The following is a 21,904-nucleotide window of genomic DNA, read 5'->3' as shown; positions in this document are numbered from 1 at the left end:
TAAAGTTCATTAGTTTCATCAGTAGATGTGTTAAAAGCTTCTTGGTCAGATGTAGGTTTGTAACAATGCATTCCTTCATTTTAGTTCTGTGGGATGGTCGGGACAGGAGCAACAGAGAGGTAGGAAGAGAGAGAGACCTCTGGCGTGGTCTGTTCTTCTTTGCTGGTTTGATCCAAGATAGCAATTTTCATTATTAAATGGTTGGAGATATTGACTCAGTCAACAGTGCCATGAGAAATACACCTCATTTCCAGTAAATTAATTCTTATTCAAATCACACAAAGGCCATGTTCTCATTTGAAAACATTAGATTTGTGTCAGTTGTCCTGCACTTTGAATAGTTTGGCCCGGCCAGATAAAGGTTGGATCAATGTTGTTGTACATTTAAAGACTAAAAAAAAACCCCTCACATTTGCACGCACGCACGCGCACGCACGCACGCACGCACGCGCACACACACACACACACACACACACACAAAACAAGCTTGCTTGCACACATATGTGCACACACACCAGGAGCATAGTAATGTATGCCTCATGATAACAGCCTGTTCACATTTCTTTATTAGATGGTAGATGATAAGTACAGTTATGTTGGTGTTGTGACCAGCATGATGTGTGAGAACTTAGAGGCTAATTGCCTGAATTAATGTGGGGGCTTAGAATTCCTCAACACAACTGTTTTCCAAGATACATTTATTATATGATACCAGAACCGTTGGTAACAAGAAACTTTCGGCACTAGTAAAAAAAAAAAAAATCAACTCATGCTCCATCAGTTTATTTGAAGTTATTTTTGGGGTTATATTAAAAATATTTCATGGAACCTGTCACACATTGAAGATGATGTCATGCAAAATGATGGGTGTCATTAGTCATGATTCAAGGATATGTACTAGTTATATAATTGTCATGGATTCAACCAGAAAATCGCTGAGTAGATCTGAGGGAAAACACAAGGGTTTTCGAAACCCAGCCTTGTCCATCAGAATCAGAAGAGTCAGTCCTTACAGAACTCGTCAATTTGACAGCAGAATTGCGGACAACAGTTTCATTAACCAGCATCCCACTGCATGTTATAAACCCCCTTGGTCTGCAGAGCACTGGATACAAGGAAAAAAATGACCAAGACAGAAGCAGCAGTCTAACTAGCTCAAATGGTCAGCAGCTGTCTGATGGGCAATGGATGAGGGATAAGGAGAATAGGTTGAGTGAGTGCATTGATCACTTCCTATCTTCAGAGATGCTGACATTAAGTGAAAACTGCTACGCATGTGCATTGACACATAAGCTCCTATCTACAAATTCCTATGTGAGTGCATATGACGTTAAGCTACACATGCATATATACAACAATACATACAAGCTGCTCTTCATATAACCTTCATATGAATTTTGTAGCTGTAGTCCTTCTATTGTATGTTTCCAGAGGATACCCTCTCTTTGTCTTTTTCTTTCTCCCCCAAGTCAGTTTCATCTCCTCTCGGACCCCATCACTCACCAGAACATAGAGCACAGGGTCCACTACACAGTTCAGACTGGACAGAGCTAGTGAGCATGAAAAGTAGAAGTGCAAGTTTTGCTCAAACTGACAGTATCCACTTTGAATTGTTGAGTTTGTGCTGAGATAGAAGACCAGGGAGCGTGCTAGCAGGAGGATGTGGTATGGCGCAAAACAGACGGAAAAGATACCAATCACCCCATAGGAGAGCAAACGCACCTTCCTTTTTGCTGGGGCAGTCAGACCAGGGCTCTGTCTGACGGTGGCCAGCAACTTCCAGTAGCTAACACCGAGAATCAGAAGGGGAATCACGAAACCCAGCCCCACCCTTAGCAGATTGAAGAAGGCCACCGGCCTTTCCATGGGATAGGTCTCATAACAGCGGTCATTGTTATTCTTCTCATCATGGGCATCCTTCAGATTGTCATTGACCAGTACCAGGATGTGGAGGGCCCCCACGAGGATGTAGACAAATATGCACACTGCCCAGGTGTGGCACGAGGTGCGGTAGGCCTTGAAGCGAATGGGAAAGTTGACCACCAGGCAGCGGTCAACCGAGATGCAACAGAGCAGGAAGATGCTGATGTACATGTTGGTGTAGTAGAAGAAGCCAGCTATGCTGCAGGAGATGGGACCTAGCTTCCAGTGGTGGTCCTGGTAATAGTAGTTGATCCACAGAGGCATGGTGAGGATGAAGAGCAGGTCAGAAAAGGACAGACAAAGAAGGTAGATGCCCAGAATGTTCTGGCCTCGTACTTGTTGGTAAATGGGGCCAAAAGTCAAGATATTGACGATTAAACCTAAGATAAAGACCAGGATGTAGACTGCCATCAGGAAGTCACCAATATGACTTTCACCAACATTCACACATGTGTTGTTCATTGTTACAGATTTGCTTGTTAAGCCATTGTTTTCAGTCCGATTATAGAAGTCCATCTGCAATATAAAGAGAAAAGTTAGTATGCAGTAGCATTGTGTATCAAGTTGGCCAAGCTTAAACTGACAGGTGAGACTCACTCCCAACCATAACATTTTAGTATATAAATTTACTATTTGCTTCCCCATCCCTATTTTATAGCGCAATGAGCTCAAGAGATGAAATCATTTGGGCTATCATCTCTGAAGTCATTGAATTTAAACTAGTATGGGATTAGTAATGAGTTATGGGCAGGGGATTGAGGTCTGTCTCCCTTTAGAGAGGGTCATAGCTTAGTCGTTCTCCTTGAAGATTAAAATTCACACCCAAAACTCCAATAGCAACGGTGATAGCCAATTCTCTCCTCTTTCTCTCTCAACTGTTGCATGGCAAATATGTCAGCTGCTCATGATTGTTTTTCCTAAATCTACCATATTAGCATTTTTAACCTCAGTTTTGTAGAAATCCAGCACATTAGGAAACAAAGGCTTCATTTCAGATAAAATAATTGCAATTCCATTCAACTTTCATCCCCTTATTGAATGCATCATTTTATGTTAATGCCAATTTCACGTAATTGCATCTAAAATAGTCTCCTTTATTGCAGTGCATGCTCTCAAACTAAGTTCCAGACAGGGGCAATACAGACTATCAGTCACGATGTGAGCATTTGCATTTTGCTGAAACCAGTGAATATTACAGGTCGCACAATTTGAATTTACCTTTTGTGTGACGATCAATACAATGTCGTGATAAAACCCACTGATTCATGTCTATTCAAACGTATTCTTTTGAAGACTTACTTGCAAACCCATTTTAGTGAAAGACATGATTATCGTCATTAAAACAGGATTAAATTGTGGATCTCTCCCAGAGAATTTTTTTTTTTTAGCTTTTTATCGTGGCATAGCCTATGCAGTTGTATTCAAACTGTGGTTCAGCAGGGGGCCAAGAAAGTTGTGGGATGTTCACACAATAAACACATTTTATTTGGAGACAGAGAAAGAAAATGCACATTTATTTTCTTTTTTGTGATCAAATATATAAAAATACACACACACACATTTTTTTGGGGGGGGGATTTTCCCCCTTTTTCTCCCCGATTGTATCCAGCCAAGTACCCCACTCTTCCGAGCCATTCCGGTCGCTGCTCCACCCCCTCTGCTGATCCGAGGGAGTGGAATACTGCGCTGATGAACAGCATGGAGGGGACTGGTAATTGTCTCGCTTTTTGACAGGTCACGAGAATTCGTTGTTTATGTTAATGCACAAAATATTTGGTGGGTCCTGAGGCAAAAAGTATCTTTGCAGGAAGGTATGAAAACATTTGGGGGCCTCTGCCTAGCTCTCTCTGATGACATTGCTTCCGTGGTTCACACTGTAGACACAAAGACTACATCTTAAGATAGGCGGGTGTCTTCGTTTTCTTGCCTGTTATGTCCTGACTATCAATCTGAGTTACTCCAGGCTAAAACTGGGGGGGAAAACCACACACACAACTGCTCAGAACTAAGCAAGACTCTCAGAATAAATAAGAATTAACAAAAACTTCACATTTCAGATTTTGTTCCAACAAGAGTAATAATAATGTCACTAGTTTGTCCCACACTGTGGCATGGCCATGGGATAGGATGAGATATGCCAGCCCGGTATCACGCCAAAGCGTGTAATATACACGCTGGTCCAGCCTCATATGCCATGGGTGTGGACTTGGCTAAGTGGATGGTCCTAGCAATTAACCAACTGATGAGTTTGATTTTCGTTGTGGTACATTTCTTAATAAGATAGTGAAGATGTTTTGCCATTCATCCAAATTCCTGTTCAGTGTAGGGTGACCAGATTTTCAAAATCCCGAACTAGGACCCTAAAAAGTTTACTGCATGTTCGTGCACGCGCACATGCATATGCACGCGCTCACAAGCTTGTCTGTCTCGCCGGACATGATACATTGAAGGATTGTTATCCCCAGAGAGGCGAAACGTCTTCACAGATATATACCAAGTCCAGTTGCACTTGATTCAATTCCTTTGGATAACCATGACCTGGATGAATGAGAACATTCACAGACATTGTTATCCCCTCTCACCAAAAAAAGACAGGCTAGAGTAGCCGAGTTCTTTTTTTTATCTTCACACATACAACTAAATCAGTGTTTAATTCAGATACGTTGTGCATCGTTTATGTTTTTTGATTGAATTAGGTAATAATGAGAGGAACCGAACATGGGCAACGTCTCTGTATGCGCTGAAAATAAATATAATATTCAATATTTTTTCAACTGCCGTGAAAACCGGGTAATTTGGGGGATGGATGTTGAAAACCGGGACATTTTACTATTATACAGATATCTGTCGGGACTCGGGACACCCAGCTTGAAACCGGGACAATCCCAGACAAACCGGGACGTCTGGTCACCCTTGTTCAGTGACACCGCTGTGCCATTCATAAGCAAAAAATGCTCCTGTTTGCCTCCCAGCATATTATCTGTTTTAATCACAGAGAAACGTTGCATCACTCATCTCACGCTGGCTGCTAACACCCACTAACATCCGCCTTTGGTGGTCAATGTAAAAGGTTGCTGCTAGAATACATCGTCCGGAGGGAGGTGGGAGGGAACTCCGCTGTGCGTCATCAAATGCTCACAGTGGAATCGACCAGTCTTATGATTGGGTAGGGGCTAGTTCAGTTTAGGAACAGCGGGAAACAGTAGATTGACGTTAGACGCAGCTCAGCCCTTCGGCCCTGGCGCGCATTCGCTCATCCAGGACCCCTCCTTGCTCCTTGGACGCAGCTCGGACTTTCAGCCCTCGCACCTTTACTAACCAACCCTATGTCAACGTGGATTGTAAAAAAAACACACAGCTAAATAACTAGAAAACGAGCATTAAACTACGCTAGCTAGCAACGTGATCCGTGACGTCATATGTAGTCGAAGGACCCCGAGTCGATATTGGTCGTGAGCATTTGATGACGAGCAGCGGACTTCCATCCCACCTCCCTCCGGACGACGCATTCTAGCGCCAACCCAACGTAATAGGTTGACACTAGAACCAATGGGGTGTAGGCACGGAAATAGCCGTGATTGGCTGTTGCGTCGGCCAATAGAAAGCGCGGAACCCTGAAGCGCATTGACTTGAAACAAACGATGCGCACTGAAACATCGGGTCCTTCGACTACATATAACGTCACGGATTATGTTGCTAGCTAGCGTAGCTTTATAGTTATTTATCTGTGTGTTTTTTTTAAAAAAATCCACGTTGACATAGAGTTGGTTAGTAAAGGTGCGTCTAAGGAGCAAGGCCGCAGGCTCGGGGGGGGGGGGGGGGGTCCTGGACGAGCGAGCGTGAGCTGCGCCTAACATCAATCTACTTGCCCCCGAAGGCCCGAGCTGCGTCTAAGGAGCGAGGCCGCACGCTCAGGACCCCAGGTCCTGGATGAGCAAACTCACACGAGGGCCAAAGGCCTGAGCTGCGTCTAACGTCAATCTGCTGTTTCCCGCTGTTCCTAAACTAAACTAGCTAACTAACGTTAACTTAACTCGCCCCAACTATTGCTGTCTCGGTCGGGCAGTCAGTGCGCTTCGAAGTTCCGCGCTGTCTATTGGCCGACGCAACAACCAATCACGTCTACGTCCGTGCCTACACCCCGTTGGATCTAGCATTAACCAATTAGTGGGGCAGCTTAGCTTCAATATTCATAAGGATTGTGCATTTTGTGATAAAAGCACCAAACTTGGTACATATGTAGCTTAATATATTTAGAAGAAATTTGGATATGGAGCCACTGAATTTTTTTTCCGCTTCCGTTTATTTCGAACATTCTAAAATAACAAAATAAAATACACAGGCAGGAATACAAGAACAAATGGAAATAATAGTGAACATATTTTGCAAACTCTGTAACAACACAAGTAATAACTAGACCATGTTCGAAAAGGGCGTAGGATGAAGTAAAGAACTTTTCTGGTCCTACCCCTTTCTTATACTTTATCAATCAAATCAAATCAAACCAAAACTTTCAAGACGAAACAAAAGTGGAAAAAAAGAAAAGAAATGCCAATGCATAGAGATCTAAATAAACAAAACAGTACAAGTCAAACAAGGCACCTTTCACGTCATGTATCATGTCATGTTATTCCAGTCCACCTCTTTGTTCATCCATCCTATATCTATTCAATATGTTGTTTTTAAAGAGTTGTTTAAACTTACTTATTGATGTACACATCTTCATTTCATTTGTACAGTTGTTCCATAGATTGACTCCTTTGATGGATATACAATGTAGTTTTGCATTTGTCCTCACTAGTTGTTTTTTGAATATACATATTCCTCTGAGATCGTGTTTACTTTCCCTCCTTTGGAACAACCTTTGGACACTGTTTGGTAACTGCTGATTTGTTTACTCTGTACATGATTTGAATTGTTTTGAAGTCAACCAAATCCTTAAATTTTAGTGCTTTCAGTTTGATAAAGAGTGGGTTTGTAGGCTCTCTGTAAGTGGTTTTGTTTACAATTCTTGTGGCTCTTTTTTGAAGGATGAGAATTGGATCTGTGTGTGTTTTGTATGTGTTCCCCCACACTTCCACACAGTAGGTGATGTATGAAAATATGAAGGAGCAGTAGAAGGTGTATAGTGCTGGTTGATGCAGGAGATCTTTGGCTTTATATAGTATTGCAATTGACTTTGATATTTTTGCTTTGATATACTTTATATGTGGTTTCCATCATAATTTATTGTCTATTATTACTCCAAGAAATTTGATTTCCGACACTTTTTCGATTTCTACATCATTTATCATGAGCTTCTTGTTTGAGTTTGTTGACCGATTCCCAAATATTATGAATTTCGTTTTGCTTAGATTTAGTGTTAGTTTATTTGAATCAAACCAACTCTTTAGTTTCTTCAATTCATTTCCCACTGTATCCAAAAGTTGTTCCAAGTTGTCCCTACTGCAAATTAGGTTTGTGTCATCTGCAAATAAAATCATTTTTAGTGCTTTTGAAACCTCACATATATTATTAATGTACAAAATAAACAACAACAGCCCCAACACTGAGCCTTGAGGAACTCCACACTTAACCATCATTAATTGTGATTTATAATTATTAATTTGCACATATTGGTTCCTATTATTTAGGTAACTGGATAGCCTGGAAAGAGCTACTCCTCTGATTCCATATTTTTGTAGTTTTATTAATAATAAGTCATGGTCAACCGTATCAAATGCTTTTTTTTTTAGATCTAAGAATACTACAGCATATTATTTCTTTTCTATAGCAGTTGTTATCGCTTCCACAAAATCAGTGAGTGCATATGATGTAGTCCTATTGGTTCTAAATCCATACTGTCGTTCACACAGTACATTATGTTTTGTGATAAAGTCATCCAACCTTGAGTAGAATATTTTTTCCAGTATTTTAGAGAATTGTGAAAACAAAGAAACAGGTCTGTAATTTGAGAGTGTGTGTCTATCTCCAGCCTTGTATATGGGTATGACTTTAGCTGTTTTCATTTTACATGGAAAAACACCGGTTTTCAGAGATTGATTGCATATATATGTAAGAGGTTTCACCACACACTCAACAATATCTTTAACTAGTGACATTTCAAACCATTGCAGTCTGTTGACTTCTTACTCTTAAATCTTTTGACAGTGTCAGTAATTTCTTTTTCATCTGTTCCCTTTAAAAACAGATTCTTTTAGCTGTACATCTTTACTTGCCACGTCATTTCTACAGCCAGTGCTTGCAATCTCCCCAGCCAAACCAGGACCAACACCAACAAAAAAAAACATTGAATCCATTAACAATTAAGGCCATATCGTTGATAGTTTTATTATTTTTGGTTAGGAAGTATTTGGGTTTCCAGTTTCCCCCTTTTTATTTTTAATAATATCATTCAATACCATCCATGTATTTTATGTTGTTTTTATTGACCTCTAGTAATTTGCTGTAGTAATCCCTTCTGCTGTTTCTCATGATTTTTGTCAGGTTGTTTTTATACGTCTTGTATTTGTGTTCCAATTATTTTGTTCTCTTCTTTAAAAAGTCTTTATATAATACATTTTTCTTCCATGGTTACTTCGTTAACCATGGCTTTTCAGTAATTTTCTGTTTTAGTACTTTCTTAACTAGAGGACAGTTTTTTCATAAAGAGCCATTGTTATTGACAAAAATGTGTCATAGGCTTCGTCTACATCTTCCACATATATTTTATTCCAGTCTTGTACCATCAGATCGTTTTTAAAAGAATTGTCCCTTCTGTTTTTTCTCTAATTATTTTTTGTGTTGTAACATCCTTATTTGCCCCTGTAAGAGAGAAATTAACCCCGTAGTGGCCATGGCAGGCATGGCCGTTATTAGATCGCTTTTAGCGGGGCTGTGGCCTCCCTAAATTTCATATCAGCCATTATGACAAGACAGAGGAGAATGTTACCTTTCCAGAGATACCAATATTATTGTTCTAATCCAAATAGAACCAGATATATGCCATTTTACATATCGGATGTCACCAATGCATGTTGAAAAAACTAAGCAGTTACTTTTGTGAATAAAATAAAAAAACAATAAACGCTGTTGAAGTACTGAATTGCGTATTGTTTCCTGCAATCGCTGGTTCTAAACCTTGACCAACAGAAGAGGAGTGTTTAGGTATAGATGTCTATACATAGTGTATAGATGAATAACAGAAGGGACTGGGAACTTAGTTTTTTCAACGTGCATTGGTGACATCCGATATGTAAAAATGGCATATCTCTGGTTCTACTTGGACTAGAACAATAATATTGGTATCTCTGGAAAGGTACCATTCTCCTCTGTCTTGTCATAATGGCTGATATGAAATTTAGGGAGGCCACAGACCCGGCAAAAGCGATCTAATAACGTCCATGCCTGCCATGGCCACTACGGGGTTAATTTTCAGTGGCTCCATACCTCTTCTAAATATATTAAGCTACATATGTACCAAGTTTGACGCTTTTATCTCAAAATGCACAATTTTTATGCTAAGCTGCCCCACTAAATGTAAAAGGGTATAATCGGCATGCCCTGCCGGGTCAAACGACTCTGCAGTAGTCACGGGTATTTATCGGCTCCACCTTCGATCGGCATTGATGTAAACGCGACACCCGGGTGGACACGCCAATTTCAGCGCCGTTGGCTAATTTGCCATTGTCCGTGCGTCATAAAATCGCGCCGAAAACTGAGGGAAAACATTTGTTTGTGGGCAGTGTTGCCAGGTCCGCAGTTTTCCCACGGAATTGGGCTACTGTCAAGATGTTGCCGCGGGTTGTTTGTTTGTTTTTTGCCCACGGGTTGAGGTTTTGCATGCAAATTACATTAATTGTATATTTCAATAAAATAATTTCAAAATAGGCTATATTTTCAACACATTTAAAATTCAGCAATTTACACAACTTTAGCACTGACACGGTCGTACTCAAATCCTAATCTTCACCTTTAATGAGAAACAAGCCAAATTGACTCTAGATCAGCACTTACACACATGGCCATGGGACACGCCCCACACTGGTTGGCACACAGAGTGAGCCTGCGCTCCTGCTTGACTCCCACTCTCACAGTGACTTGTTCAGCTAACGGAAGCTACGCTACCTAGATATCAATCCGGTTAGAAAGAGATGAAACCCGGTAAGTGGGCAAAATATGGAAAGAGATACAATAAGGAGTGGGAAAGTGAAAACAGCCTGAAGGATTGGATATAACGTGTGGCCGGGGATGAAACCAAAGCTTTCTGTCGGTACTGCAGAACTGAGATTCGAGCGTATCATGGTGATCGCCAAACCCACAGCAAAACGGAGAAACACATTCATTGGGCTGTTGTTTGGGCTAGTCTTAGTTGACATTGGGGTAGTTTTGATTGGCTAGTTTTGATTGGTTAGGTTAGGCTGGTTTTATCACAAAGACCTGGCAACCTTTTGTGGGTTTCCGTCTTCGTTCAAGCAGCAATCGAACATCGTTTAGTTTGTGTGGTTTGAAAGAGATACAAATACAAGATATAAAAAAGTAACGTTGACCACAGCCTCTCTGGTTTCCATTCTGCTTTCTACTGTTAACTTCCCCGTTTTCCGGTCATGACGTCAAAGATCACACGACAGAAGAAAAAAAAGAAATAAGCTCACCCGGGTCTGCTGGCACTGTGAAAGGAGTCAATTGCCTATTTTTAGCAGGTATACCCGCGTTTAAAAAAAAACCCGCTTACACACGCTAATTTTGTTGTAAAAAGGTATAAGTAGCCTCTTCAGTGTCGACTGAAGTGGCATAATGACCGAAAACAATGATGTTTCATATGCAAATTGCCGTGACCATTAACTAGTTTCATTGGCGGCTATTCACAGAGGATGTGAGAGGTGGGGGTACCTGCAGTCAGTTGACATTGACAAGGTTACTTAGATGAGCGATGAAACCTTTTTTTGGGGGGGGGGGATTCTTTGTTTTGTTTTTGTTTTTTTTAACATTCATTTGGGAAGAGGCAATTTACATTAACCAACATTCGAAACAAATGTAAATATACCCGAGTTAGCAAAGAGGCTAGTTTCCATTGGCAGCCCCTTTGCCTGATGTTGTTGGGCATCAGGCAACAAAAAAAAATCTATACAACATAGTTAATATGCACTAAAATGCAGTAACAAAGCTGATCACGGGCTGCAGTAGTATCACAGCTACCCAGCAGAAAAGTCTGTCTGATTTATATAACAAGCGGATGTTAAGGAAAACAGAATCAATCCTGTCTGACAGCACCCACCCCATGCACCTAGAGCATCAGACCTTGCCTTCTGGTTCCTGCTTCAAATTCGCAGTAGTCAAAACCAATAGATACAAACACTCCTTCATTCCCTTAGCCATTTCACTGCTAAACTCCAACAGTAAGCGGTAACACCAGCTCCACCTTGATAAACACTGTTTACTGTTGCATTGCTTTTCGTTGGCTTTGTTCTCCTCACTACATGATGTATTTATTTGTATTTATTTGCCTTATGTATTCTGTGGAGCATTTGTGTGTTTAAATGTTGCTGCTGCTACACAACAATTGCCCCTCTGGGGACAAAATAAAACCTACTTGACTTGACTACTTGACTGGACTTATTATACAACACAAGAAAAACAAGAGCAAGCAAACAAGAAAATATATACAGAATATACAAATAATGTAGAAAAAAGATAATACAGATAATATAGAATATATATAAAATGCAGACATACAACACAGCTAATGTACAATACAGTTAAACAACATGTTAAAGGTGTGTGTGAATAGCATCAAGCATTGAGTTTCTCTCAGTAAACGTTATGTCCAGATGAACTGATTCAACTTTCTGTGATTTTCTTACCTGGATTATTGGGCTAAATAAAAACACTATATGTTTTAATGTTTTTGTTACTGATGCCATGTTTTGTTGCCCATTGTGTGACATTGGTTATTTTTCATAAGATTCTCTTCATACTCGGATATAAACCACAGGGTAGGGTCTGAAAAGAATTTTGTTAAAAGTGTGGAGATATTTTTTGACATTGTTTGACGAACCCTCCCCACAAGTGCAGGGATAAATAATGAAACTGTCATGTTTTGATCCTTGACACACACATGGATATGGTTTTTGACATTTCAGGCCTGAACGTGTTGCTTCTACTTGACCTCTCATAACTTAAATGCTTTTCATTTCTCAATTTCACTTCGCATTACTTAGTGCCTGGTATTTACTATGGTCTCTCACTTTGATATACATGCACACCATGTTGGACATTCTTCCATAAAGTAAAGCAAGCTTAACATTATCAAGTGACAGCGGGGGGGGGGGGGTTCGTTGTCGGGTAGGAACTGTGTTCTTTTTGCGTATTTATGTAAATTGTGAAATTCAATAAAAAGAACTTTAAAGTATTTTCTTCATATAATAAAACCATCTGGTCAGTAAGCTTTTCAGAGAATGTGTGTTTAGCTTTAGCCTATAGCCCCATGATTTCCTACTATAAGAATATGATAATAATTGAAGACTGGCTTGAAGACCTTAAGAGAGCCCCCCCCCCCTTGTATTAATCTCCATCTCCAACATCACCAAGGTTTCCACAACAGGAAATTGTGCTACATTCTGTATCACTGTGGCTGTACCTTTTTACCTCAGAGGGGTTTTTTTTATGTTTGTTCCATTTCCCTGCTCTGGTGTAGCTCTTGGGCTTGGCTGTGATCTGACAGCAGAGAGCATCTAATGCCATTAACTTCTGGGCTGATACTTGCTTTCCCGTCCAAACTCAATAATGGAGAAGCTATTTGCAATCACTGCATAGCCTCCTCCGGTGTGTAGGTGCATCAGTAATTTGATCGATATTTCATAAATTTGTCAAATAATGCAGGTTATACAGCTATGCAGACCTACTCATTAGATCAGTTTGAAGGGGAAATTCTTCAGCTAAAGTTTCTCAGCAATTTCGATTCATCAGACTAGTTTAGTTTAGTAGGTTTGTCATCAGTACAGCTGGTATGACTAACTGCAGGGTGATCTTTCCCCCTTGCTAACAAAATGACTAAGAAAACAAATTTCCACTTAATATTCATGCTTTCTCTCATGTGCGACTGGAAACTGGCTGACGTTAACTTATACACACCTGACAACTGAAAACGATTGACTACTTTTGATGCTTATACATAGGTATTAACATATTTATTAATGAATCAGATGATGCCGATTGCTCCATGAACCATATAACCCCTAGTAAACATAGCCAGGAACACTTAAAAGTGCTATTCTAAGCTTGAGTTATTTGTGTGTTTACCTCATGTGTAGTATATGTTGGTTAATACTAACATACTGGGATGAGCCTGCCTGCTATGACATCATCGACAACAAGACTTATAAGCAGCAAAACTTGTCCTTTCAAGCAGTATGTGAGATGCGCTCCTCTTACATTCGACCCAAAACTGAAAGATCTCTGTTCTGCTGAAAATATTTCCTAATACCAAGAACTCAATTTGACAGCTGATGATTGCATATGGCATGAAACAAGCTTGTACTGTCTCATAAAGAATTTATTTGAATCACTGGATTATTTTGCTCCTTTTTTGTTGAACACTTTTCCTATCGTTGAGTGTTTCTTTTAACAAAGTTAATGGCAAGAACTATGTTTCCAGAGCATCATGGTAATTCTGAGCTACTTCTGTAGTCTAGTGCTTGTTGCGGTGACCACCGGTCGTATATATTTTTACATTTTAGCCAACAGAGAGCATAGACATTTCTGCTATTTTTATTTTTGCTTTGACTCATACCTCTATAAGCCTCTTTTAGATCAGCCCATTTGAGAAAAGATAAAAGGTGAGAAAGAAACATTTTGGCTCTTATTCACAGAAAAAAAAGCATCCTTTTGAAGCCGTACCAGTTTTGTTTGGAAACTACACTTTTTAAACATTTGATTACTGTTTTTATCATCGAATAAGCCTTTTTTAAACTCGTACATTTTTTAAGATGTCCCCCGTGCCATAATTGTAAGTACCTATATGTCCTCACCTGTTACTTTTGAGGAGGGGTTTGTCTTCAGTGTCAAAGATGATTTGTCACAGAGGATGAAGAACTTCATACACATTCCAGATGTTTCCCTGGCCTGTGAGAGATCCGCTCGGGAATTCAAGGGACAATCTTCAGGAAGAAAATCCTCACAGCTGCCTATTTGGGACCAAGCAACCCCAGTGGCACATGATGCACTGAGCTCAGCACTACAACTCTCGACGTTTTTGTGCCGAAACGAAAACAACAGATGGTGTGTGGTTTTTTTATGTCTCTCCAGACATGTGCTGAGGTCGAGATGACGTGCTGCCTGGTGCACTGAGGCGCAAATGTCATAAGGAAAAACAGAAACGGAGAAAGGCAGGGGGGTGAGAGAGAGAGAGAGCGAGTGAGAGAGAGATACAGTTACAGGAGGGGAGAAAAGATGTAGGGGGAGGAGGTTTGCGGCATGTGTTGTACGTGTGTGCATAGAGAAAGTAGATTTAGGGGGCGGGGAGAAACAGCAGGCTACAGTGGGACAATTGATGCAGATGTCAATGCCACTGAAAGGTTTGAGAGTGTAAATCATCTCTGTCCCTGCAACCACAGTTTCCCTATTTAACAGGGAAGATGAAACTAGAAACTATGCTGCAACAGTGGCAGAGAACAGTAAAAATGCAATGGTAATTTCCTTGTCTTTATAGATACAATGCTTAATTTAGAGGTAGACTAACTGGTTGGCCCACAAAAAAACAAAAAAACATAGGTATGGAACCTGCTATCACTCCCAAATTGACTGACAGGTCTCTTAAAATGACAACTAACTAAAAAACTAAATTAAAGTTTCTGATGTTTTCCTTTTTTCAGATTTTTCCCGCCTTTTTCTCCCAATTATATTTGGCCAATTACCCCACTCTTCCGAGCCGTCCCAGTCACTGTTCCACCTCCTCTGTTGATCCGGGGAGGGCTGCAGACTAACACATGCCTCCTCCGATACATGTGGAGTCGCCAGCCGCTTCTTTTCACCTGACAGTGAGGAGTTCCGCCAGAGGGACGTAGTGCGTGGGAGGATCATGCTATTCCCCCCCAGTTCCCCCTTCCCCCTCAACACGCACCCCGACCGACCAGAGGAGGCGCTAGTGCAGCGACCAGGACACACCCACATCCGGCTTACTCCCCACGGACACGGCCAATTGTGTCCGACCAAGCCGGATGTAACATGGGTACTCGAACTGGCGATCCCCGTGTTGGTAGGTGTGATGGCCACGCCTGTGGCCTCACAACTGATCTAAATGTCGGTAACCCTCTGGCACTTACACTTTAAGTTTCTTTCAGTTAATTTAGTTTACATTGTTTGAAGCACATCACAAAGAACAACACACATGGGTTTTGTTTTATACAACATACACACCTTTTATTTAGCATTTTCACAGTACATTAGTTCTATTTGTAGCGCGCACATTTAGTTAACTTTTGTACAATCATTATTTTGTTTAACTGCTTTTTCTAATTTATCTTTTTTAAGTTACCAGTGCAGAGGGTGCTGTTGCTGCCGATAGACCACTGCACTTCCGCGTTCGAACGTTAGAGCGGGGGGAGCTAGAGGGGGATAGAAGCCATCAAGTTTGAACACGGTTTAAATGGCTAACTATGTCACTACGTTGGCTGCTGCGGACAAGAACCAATATTTGCGAAAAATTCGCAGTATCGGTGGCCAGTGTCCTTTCAATCGAACAGGGGAATGGGTTAATAACCCCACTCAATGGCGTGTCTTATGGCGACATCTACAATTACCTCATCGAGTCTCCAGTTAGGCAAAACATTGATTTCTGTCATCTAGCCAGCTAGCTAACGTTAACTAGATATGCCTTTTCGTGTCAAGATATAGGCGTAGCTACGTCTACAACTTAGTCTGTCCACTTTATATTGAAGTCATAATATAACCCTATACACGTAACTACAGAAACATAGAGCGAGCGGGAGAGTATTCTCCTCTCCAGAGAGAGGGGGTTGTAGCCAAAACAATGGTCAGTCGTCGTGTCAGAAATGACATGCAGATTAGGCTGCACCTGTAATGTAGCTACGATTGACTCCTGCTTTTGACTGGGACACTAGCTATGGTTGATGTTAGTTAGGCCTATCTAATGGACGTGATTTGATCATGTTTGAATAACCACCTTGTCCGGCGGAGGGAAGTTAACTTTACTCCCCTTAAAATCCGACAGCTTTCAGTATAAGTAATGTAGGCTATATAATGAATGTGAGCACAGCACCTCAACCTGATTTGAATTTCCATGGTCTCATACAGGTATTTCCACGGCGAAGAAAATGAAAAATTACAAATCACTGGAGGCTCACAAGTTTTTTCAAGTGGGTGGGTATCTGTTGTTGAACACTATAATCCATCAAAGGACATTACCGTATTCAGGATCCAGGTGAAGCCATCGTATAGAGTCACAGAGAAACCCCACAATACATGGGTTGCTGCCAGGAGCAATTCTGAGTGCTCACTGCGATTGCATGGCAGGGTAAGCTGACTAATAATACCAACACTACTATAAATAATAATAGCTACATTGTTTGAGGAAAGTAATGAGTTCTACATCTCAATATAACATATTGAATGAAATGACTGTAGTAAAAAAAAATCACTTCCATTTCAGACTCGGAGAGACATGCTCTTATGTGGCTGCATTGCTATTCAAACTGGAGACATCAGTCCATTTAGGCTACACAAGTGTGGCACCCACCAGTATAGCCTGTGCGTGGAATAAAGTGTCGACTAAAAAGGTGGAGGCCGGCAGAATCTGCAACATCAAATTTTATTCAGAAAGCGCAAAAAGGAAGGAAGGCAGGCCAAGGAAGAGGGCAATTCCAGATACCACCCCACAGGAGCAGCAGCAGTTCCTTCAGCTGTTGGCTGGGACTGGAGAGCTCTCCGTAGGTCATAGCCCATTTCAAGGGTTTTCTCTGCCATTCAGGCCAACACCCTGGTTCTCTGAACTGTTCATGACCGAGGAACAAGTGGAGGCCATAGAGGAGGCTACTTTAAATCAGTCAGAATGCGCTGCATGGCACCAAGAGAGGGTTGGGAGAATCACAGGAACATCGGCGCACAGAGTGCTACACACATGCCTCGACAAACCATCTACAGCACTATTGAGAGACATACTCCACAAAGGCTCAACCAAAGACAGGCTCATGGCCCCTGGAGTTGTCTGGGGTAGGGAGCATGAGTGTGATGCCTTGGAAATGTATAGATGTGCTATGTTTCTAGAAGTATCTACAGCCCAAACCTGTATCAAAACAACTGAGGAAATTCACAAGGTCCACACAAACCTGACCACTCAAAAAGCTGGCTTCCGTGTGTCAATAGACAGACCCTATATAGATGTCAGTTGTGACTCATATGTGTCATGTGAGTGCTGTGGGAGAGGAGTAGTGGAGGTGAAGTGTTCCTTGAAGTGGGTCGATGTTGCTCCAGAACATTGGCCTACAGACAAGACCGGCCATCTTGACACTCTATTGACACTGAGGAAGAACCACAGCTACTACACACAGGTAATGCAGTCTCCCACATATATTAATGTTATGTTCTCCTTTTGTGGCTAGTTGGCTACACTGTCTTTTTTTAATCACAGGTTCAGATGCAGATGTATGTATGCAGGACACAGTATGCAGACTTCATTACCTGGAACCCGAGACACACTGTCATCTTCAGAGTCCGCCGTGATGAAGACTTCATCAGTGAAGCAGTGGACACCATAAGCCGTTTCTGGGCCAGGCATATCCACCCTCAGCTGGTGGGACCCTCAGCTCAGGTTCCAGAGCTACAGGTAAAATGCACTGCTTTCACATTCCTTTTAGGAAATGTGGCAACATTTTCAGGAAAAGGCTCGTTTTACCCGGTGATGGAGGAACAGAGTACAGATTGTATGATGGCGGTGTAGAAGGTGATAAGCAGCTCCTTGGGCAGGTTGAACTTCCTGAGCTGACGTAGGAAGTATAGCCTCTGCTGAGCCTTCTTCCTCACAGTGTCAATGTGGGGGGTCCACTTCAGGTCCCAGGAGATGGTGGATCCCAGGAACTTGAAGGACTCTACCGAGCAAGCAGTATAAACACTTTTCATCTCTGTGCATGCAGTATGGAGTAGCGAGACCTTGCATTGTTGGCCCATATCTTAGTCACATTCACTAGTTATGGGTTAGACCGGTAGACCTAGGCTAACTATAACTGGTCTAACCCACTACCAGTGAATGTCGCTCAGCTGTTTGTTAGCTGCAGGTGCAGGGTCACTGGTGGTGTGTACTGTCCCATCTCATGAAGCACTCCCTGTTCTTAATGCTCATTGCTCTTAATTGGGCAATGTATTAAAATGTCTACTGTTCATCTGAATTCACAGGAACAAGAGGTGGAGCCCTGAGACAGTGCTAGGTGGAGAACAGTGCAGTGAGGTAGACAATAGAAAAAAAGGGAGCATACTTTACACAACTTCAAAGAGTGTTTACAATAAGAATTTAATCGTGGTAAAAATAAATTGTAGCAAATTGTTTGTTAGCAGTCATAGTACAGGAACTACCCCCCACACGCACGCACGCACGCACCCAAGCACACACGCACGCACACACACACACACATATTCGAGATACCCATACAGAGTAGAACAAACATTGTTTGATCTTGTTTGTTTCATATCGTTGCTGTATCCAGTCTAAACTTATCTAAGATCCCCCTGCCGGTTCTTGTTGAAGACAACACTGTCTGACATGTTGACCAAGGCAGCACAGACACGCACTATTTTATCTACATTTGCTAATGCAGAGTCTTCAATCTCCTCTTGCGGGGTCTTCACAGACAGCACTGGGATTGGCCCGTCCAGAATGCAGAACCTGGTCTTGAGGACGCCAATCACACGTTCTGTGAATTACAATTTGAAATAGATTTTCTTTCAGTTTTTCATATACATATTTCCAATCACATATTCTGTGAAAAAAATGTAAATAATAATTTTCAACATATTTTATATTACTGTATTTCCATACCTTATTTATTACTACATGAACATGACTAATAAAAGAACCTACCAATGTGGATCCGGATCCTCGATTTCATTCTCAACTCCTCAACATCTTTCGCGGGGAGTTGCTTCCTGCCACGAGTGAAGGCAGGAGTGTGGAGTGTGGCTCCAAGTAGAGAGAAGTCATCCTCCAAGGTGAATCCTCGATCTGCCAAGATCTGAAACAGTTGTGTGTCAGAGCAGGTATTGTTGAATGTGTTTGTAGTAACGGATTAAATTAAAACTGATCATGTGTAAGCATTTAAACCATTCATTAGGATCATGATACTGTGTGTAGAAAGCAACATTACCTGGTCTCCTGGTTGGTGGTACTGAGGTGAGAGGAAGCCAGACTCGCTCACAATTTTGACATCCGATGCTCTCCCACACCAGCCTCTGGAGAGGAAGATGATGCTTCCTGCAGGACTACATGCAATTAGGTATTTTACTGTGGTCCATTTTTTATATGAGGAGTAACATTTAGCTCTGGCCTTGAGGGACTTTGGGTGATCAATACGAATTTCAAAACAGTCAATGATTGAAGTAAGGCGGGGAAATTTGGCTTTCCTTGATGGGGGGATCGGGTCTCCCATGACGTTTCGGTTGGGCCAGTTTACATAAAATCCAATCTTGGTATGGAGTAGATTCAGCCAATGCTGAAAGATGTCCCGCACTGTTGACTCCCCTACTCCAAGAACTTGACTCAGCAAACTCAGGGATGGATTCAACCGCAGCTTAAGCAAACACAGGACGAGCTGGTCTTCTGTTGACAGTCGTAGATGTTTGGACTCGGAGGATGTAACGAATGGACTGAGGTACTGATGAAGAGCACTGAACCTCTTCCAAGTGAGGCCAGTCATGTCCATGCACTTGGTGTCATTCCCTCGGAGAGCATCTGCAGACAGTCGCTCTTTGGACCAGTTCTCCAGCGCAGCATCTCACTCTCTCCTGGCCTCGTCTCGCTCTCTCCTGAGATTTACCATCTCAACGACCTCCGCATTCTCCTCCTGGCTGGGCACGGGTGCTTGCTCTTCAGGAGAAACTGTGTACGTATGGTCATGTTTAACAGTGCTGTCTGGTGGTGTGATGGTGTCTCTTTTTTTGGCACTGTGAAACCGCCTGATCTTCTCTGCCCCTGCTGAACTACGGCGATGGGGGAATATAGAGGGACAGTAGTCCGGGTGCATGGGGTCCTTTGCATTACACCCTGAAATGATAAAAGGCAAAAATTAAATCACACATCATGACCTCGAGCAGCCATGGGGAAAAGACATAGGAACTAGGCTACATTTTCAACAAATGTTTGCATTTTATTCAATTATTACTTTTTACTGGATTACACATGACTGCATACAATGATGCATGATATACTACTCAATAAGTATGACAATAATAATGTGATAACAATGTTTGCATTTTAACTGGGTAAGGGAGACTGGGGTAGTTACCCCTTGTTTCTAGGAAAGATAAACAAAATTGAGCATGTGACCAAATATTCAGGGGGGAGGGACCATTTTATGATTTTTAATGGATAAAAATACATATGGGTTTGAAGAATGTGATCCCATTCAGACAGGTTTCGCTAACTGTGGAATTCCATATAGCCACCGGCTCAACCTGCGCCAGACCAAACTGTTCCAGGGAGGGAGAGAGAGGGGAAGGGGAGGAGGTGAAGGAGGGGCCAGAGCAGGTCTTAGAAAATATGAGTGGAGGAGGGAAGGCAAGGGGAGGGGAAGATGAATCAACCTACCCCGCAACTGAGTTTCACATCTAGCTGCTACAGGGTAGCTGAAGGGAGTCTGGCGAGGGAGACTACAGTGTAGCTAACATTATGTGGGTTGTAGCCTAGCTAACTCGGCTACATCTCGTTCAATGTAGCTAGCCTATTACACTGACTAAATTCGTTTTCCCATCTGGGCCCACTGATCTATTGGCATTCTAACTTGACATTTTGGTGATTATAAAATGTAGAATAGACGTAACCTATTATTAGCTAGTTAAACTAGCTGACATTACCAGTGATGAAGTGCAGACCACAGACGTAAACATGTTTGCTGTCAGGATCCCAAAGTTGTCCATCCTTGTCTTTCCTTCTGATCGCCTGGAGCCATTTCAATCGTTTTTCTCCCTCCTTCTGCCTTTTAGGCAATACAAAAAACGAATATTTGGGTTGTTTTTCTTGTTAACAGTACAGTCCACCACACAGCAACTTTTGGGCATCGTAGCTACGGCTAGGCTGCGTATCTAATACAGTGCGGCTTGGGTTTTCTATCCCCCTCTCCTGGTGTCCTGTTGTCAAGGTACCCGGAAGTGTTCCGGTGATCTATGGGCTTCCTGTGAGGCTTGGGCAAAAGGATCCGCCCCTGGAAGCACAGCCCTTTTATGGAGGAAGTGGCCAATTGGGCCAAACCAAGTGCCAGCCACATCATGGGGGGATTTGGGGATTTAGTTTAGAGTTTAGTAATGTTTTGGGTTGTATTAGTTCATCGATTTATTTTGTTAGGTTAGAAGTTGAATGTATTTATACTGGCTATCTGATTGCCTTGTTTTCTTTTGTTTGTAATTTAGTCAGTAGTGTTTAGTGTTTGTATGTCGCCCCTCCTTGTGTGTAGTTGGTCTGATCAGCCACTATATACGTATGTGTCCCTTTGTGTCTCGTTAGGTAGGTCTGTTTTGTCTTTTGTTGGGCAGTCATTCTGTTAGTTTGTTTCAGTTAACTCACTTTATATTGAGTTTATTGCTTGATTTAAGTTCTGTTAGTTTGACGTCTTTTATGGGCCCATACTTTTGTTCTACCTCTTGTAAAGTACTTTTTTTTTTTGCATTTTTGGGTAAATAAAACCTCTTTTTTTCTGGAAAACACCTGTGTCCCTCATCCTCGCCGGCTCGGTCCCCTACAGTAGGCAACAGAATAGACCGCTATGCTACCTGGACACCCATT

At 41.8% G+C, this 21,904-nt stretch overlaps 1 protein-coding gene across 1 annotated transcript; it reads right to left on the bottom strand.

The window, feature by feature from the left end:
- Positions 1 to 558: 558 nt before the first annotated feature.
- gpr184 (G protein-coupled receptor 184) lies at positions 559 to 14,232 on the bottom strand. Its single transcript, XM_056283459.1, has 2 exons — positions 13,932 to 14,232; positions 559 to 2,439 (listed from the first exon to the last, which is right to left on the bottom strand). The coding sequence occupies exon 2, from the start codon at positions 2,437 to 2,439 to the stop codon at positions 1,387 to 1,389; it is 1,053 nt and encodes a 350-aa protein (XP_056139434.1). The 5' UTR covers positions 13,932 to 14,232; the 3' UTR covers positions 559 to 1,386.
- Between the last annotated feature and the right edge of the window lie 7,672 nt (positions 14,233 to 21,904).

This window comes from Lampris incognitus, chromosome 7, assembly GCF_029633865.1.
Source record: "Lampris incognitus isolate fLamInc1 chromosome 7, fLamInc1.hap2, whole genome shotgun sequence".
NCBI classification, from domain to species: Eukaryota; Metazoa; Chordata; class Actinopteri; order Lampriformes; family Lampridae; genus Lampris; species Lampris incognitus.
The sequence above is the reverse complement of the archived record's forward strand: the minus strand, read 5'-3'. Positions and strand labels throughout refer to the sequence as shown.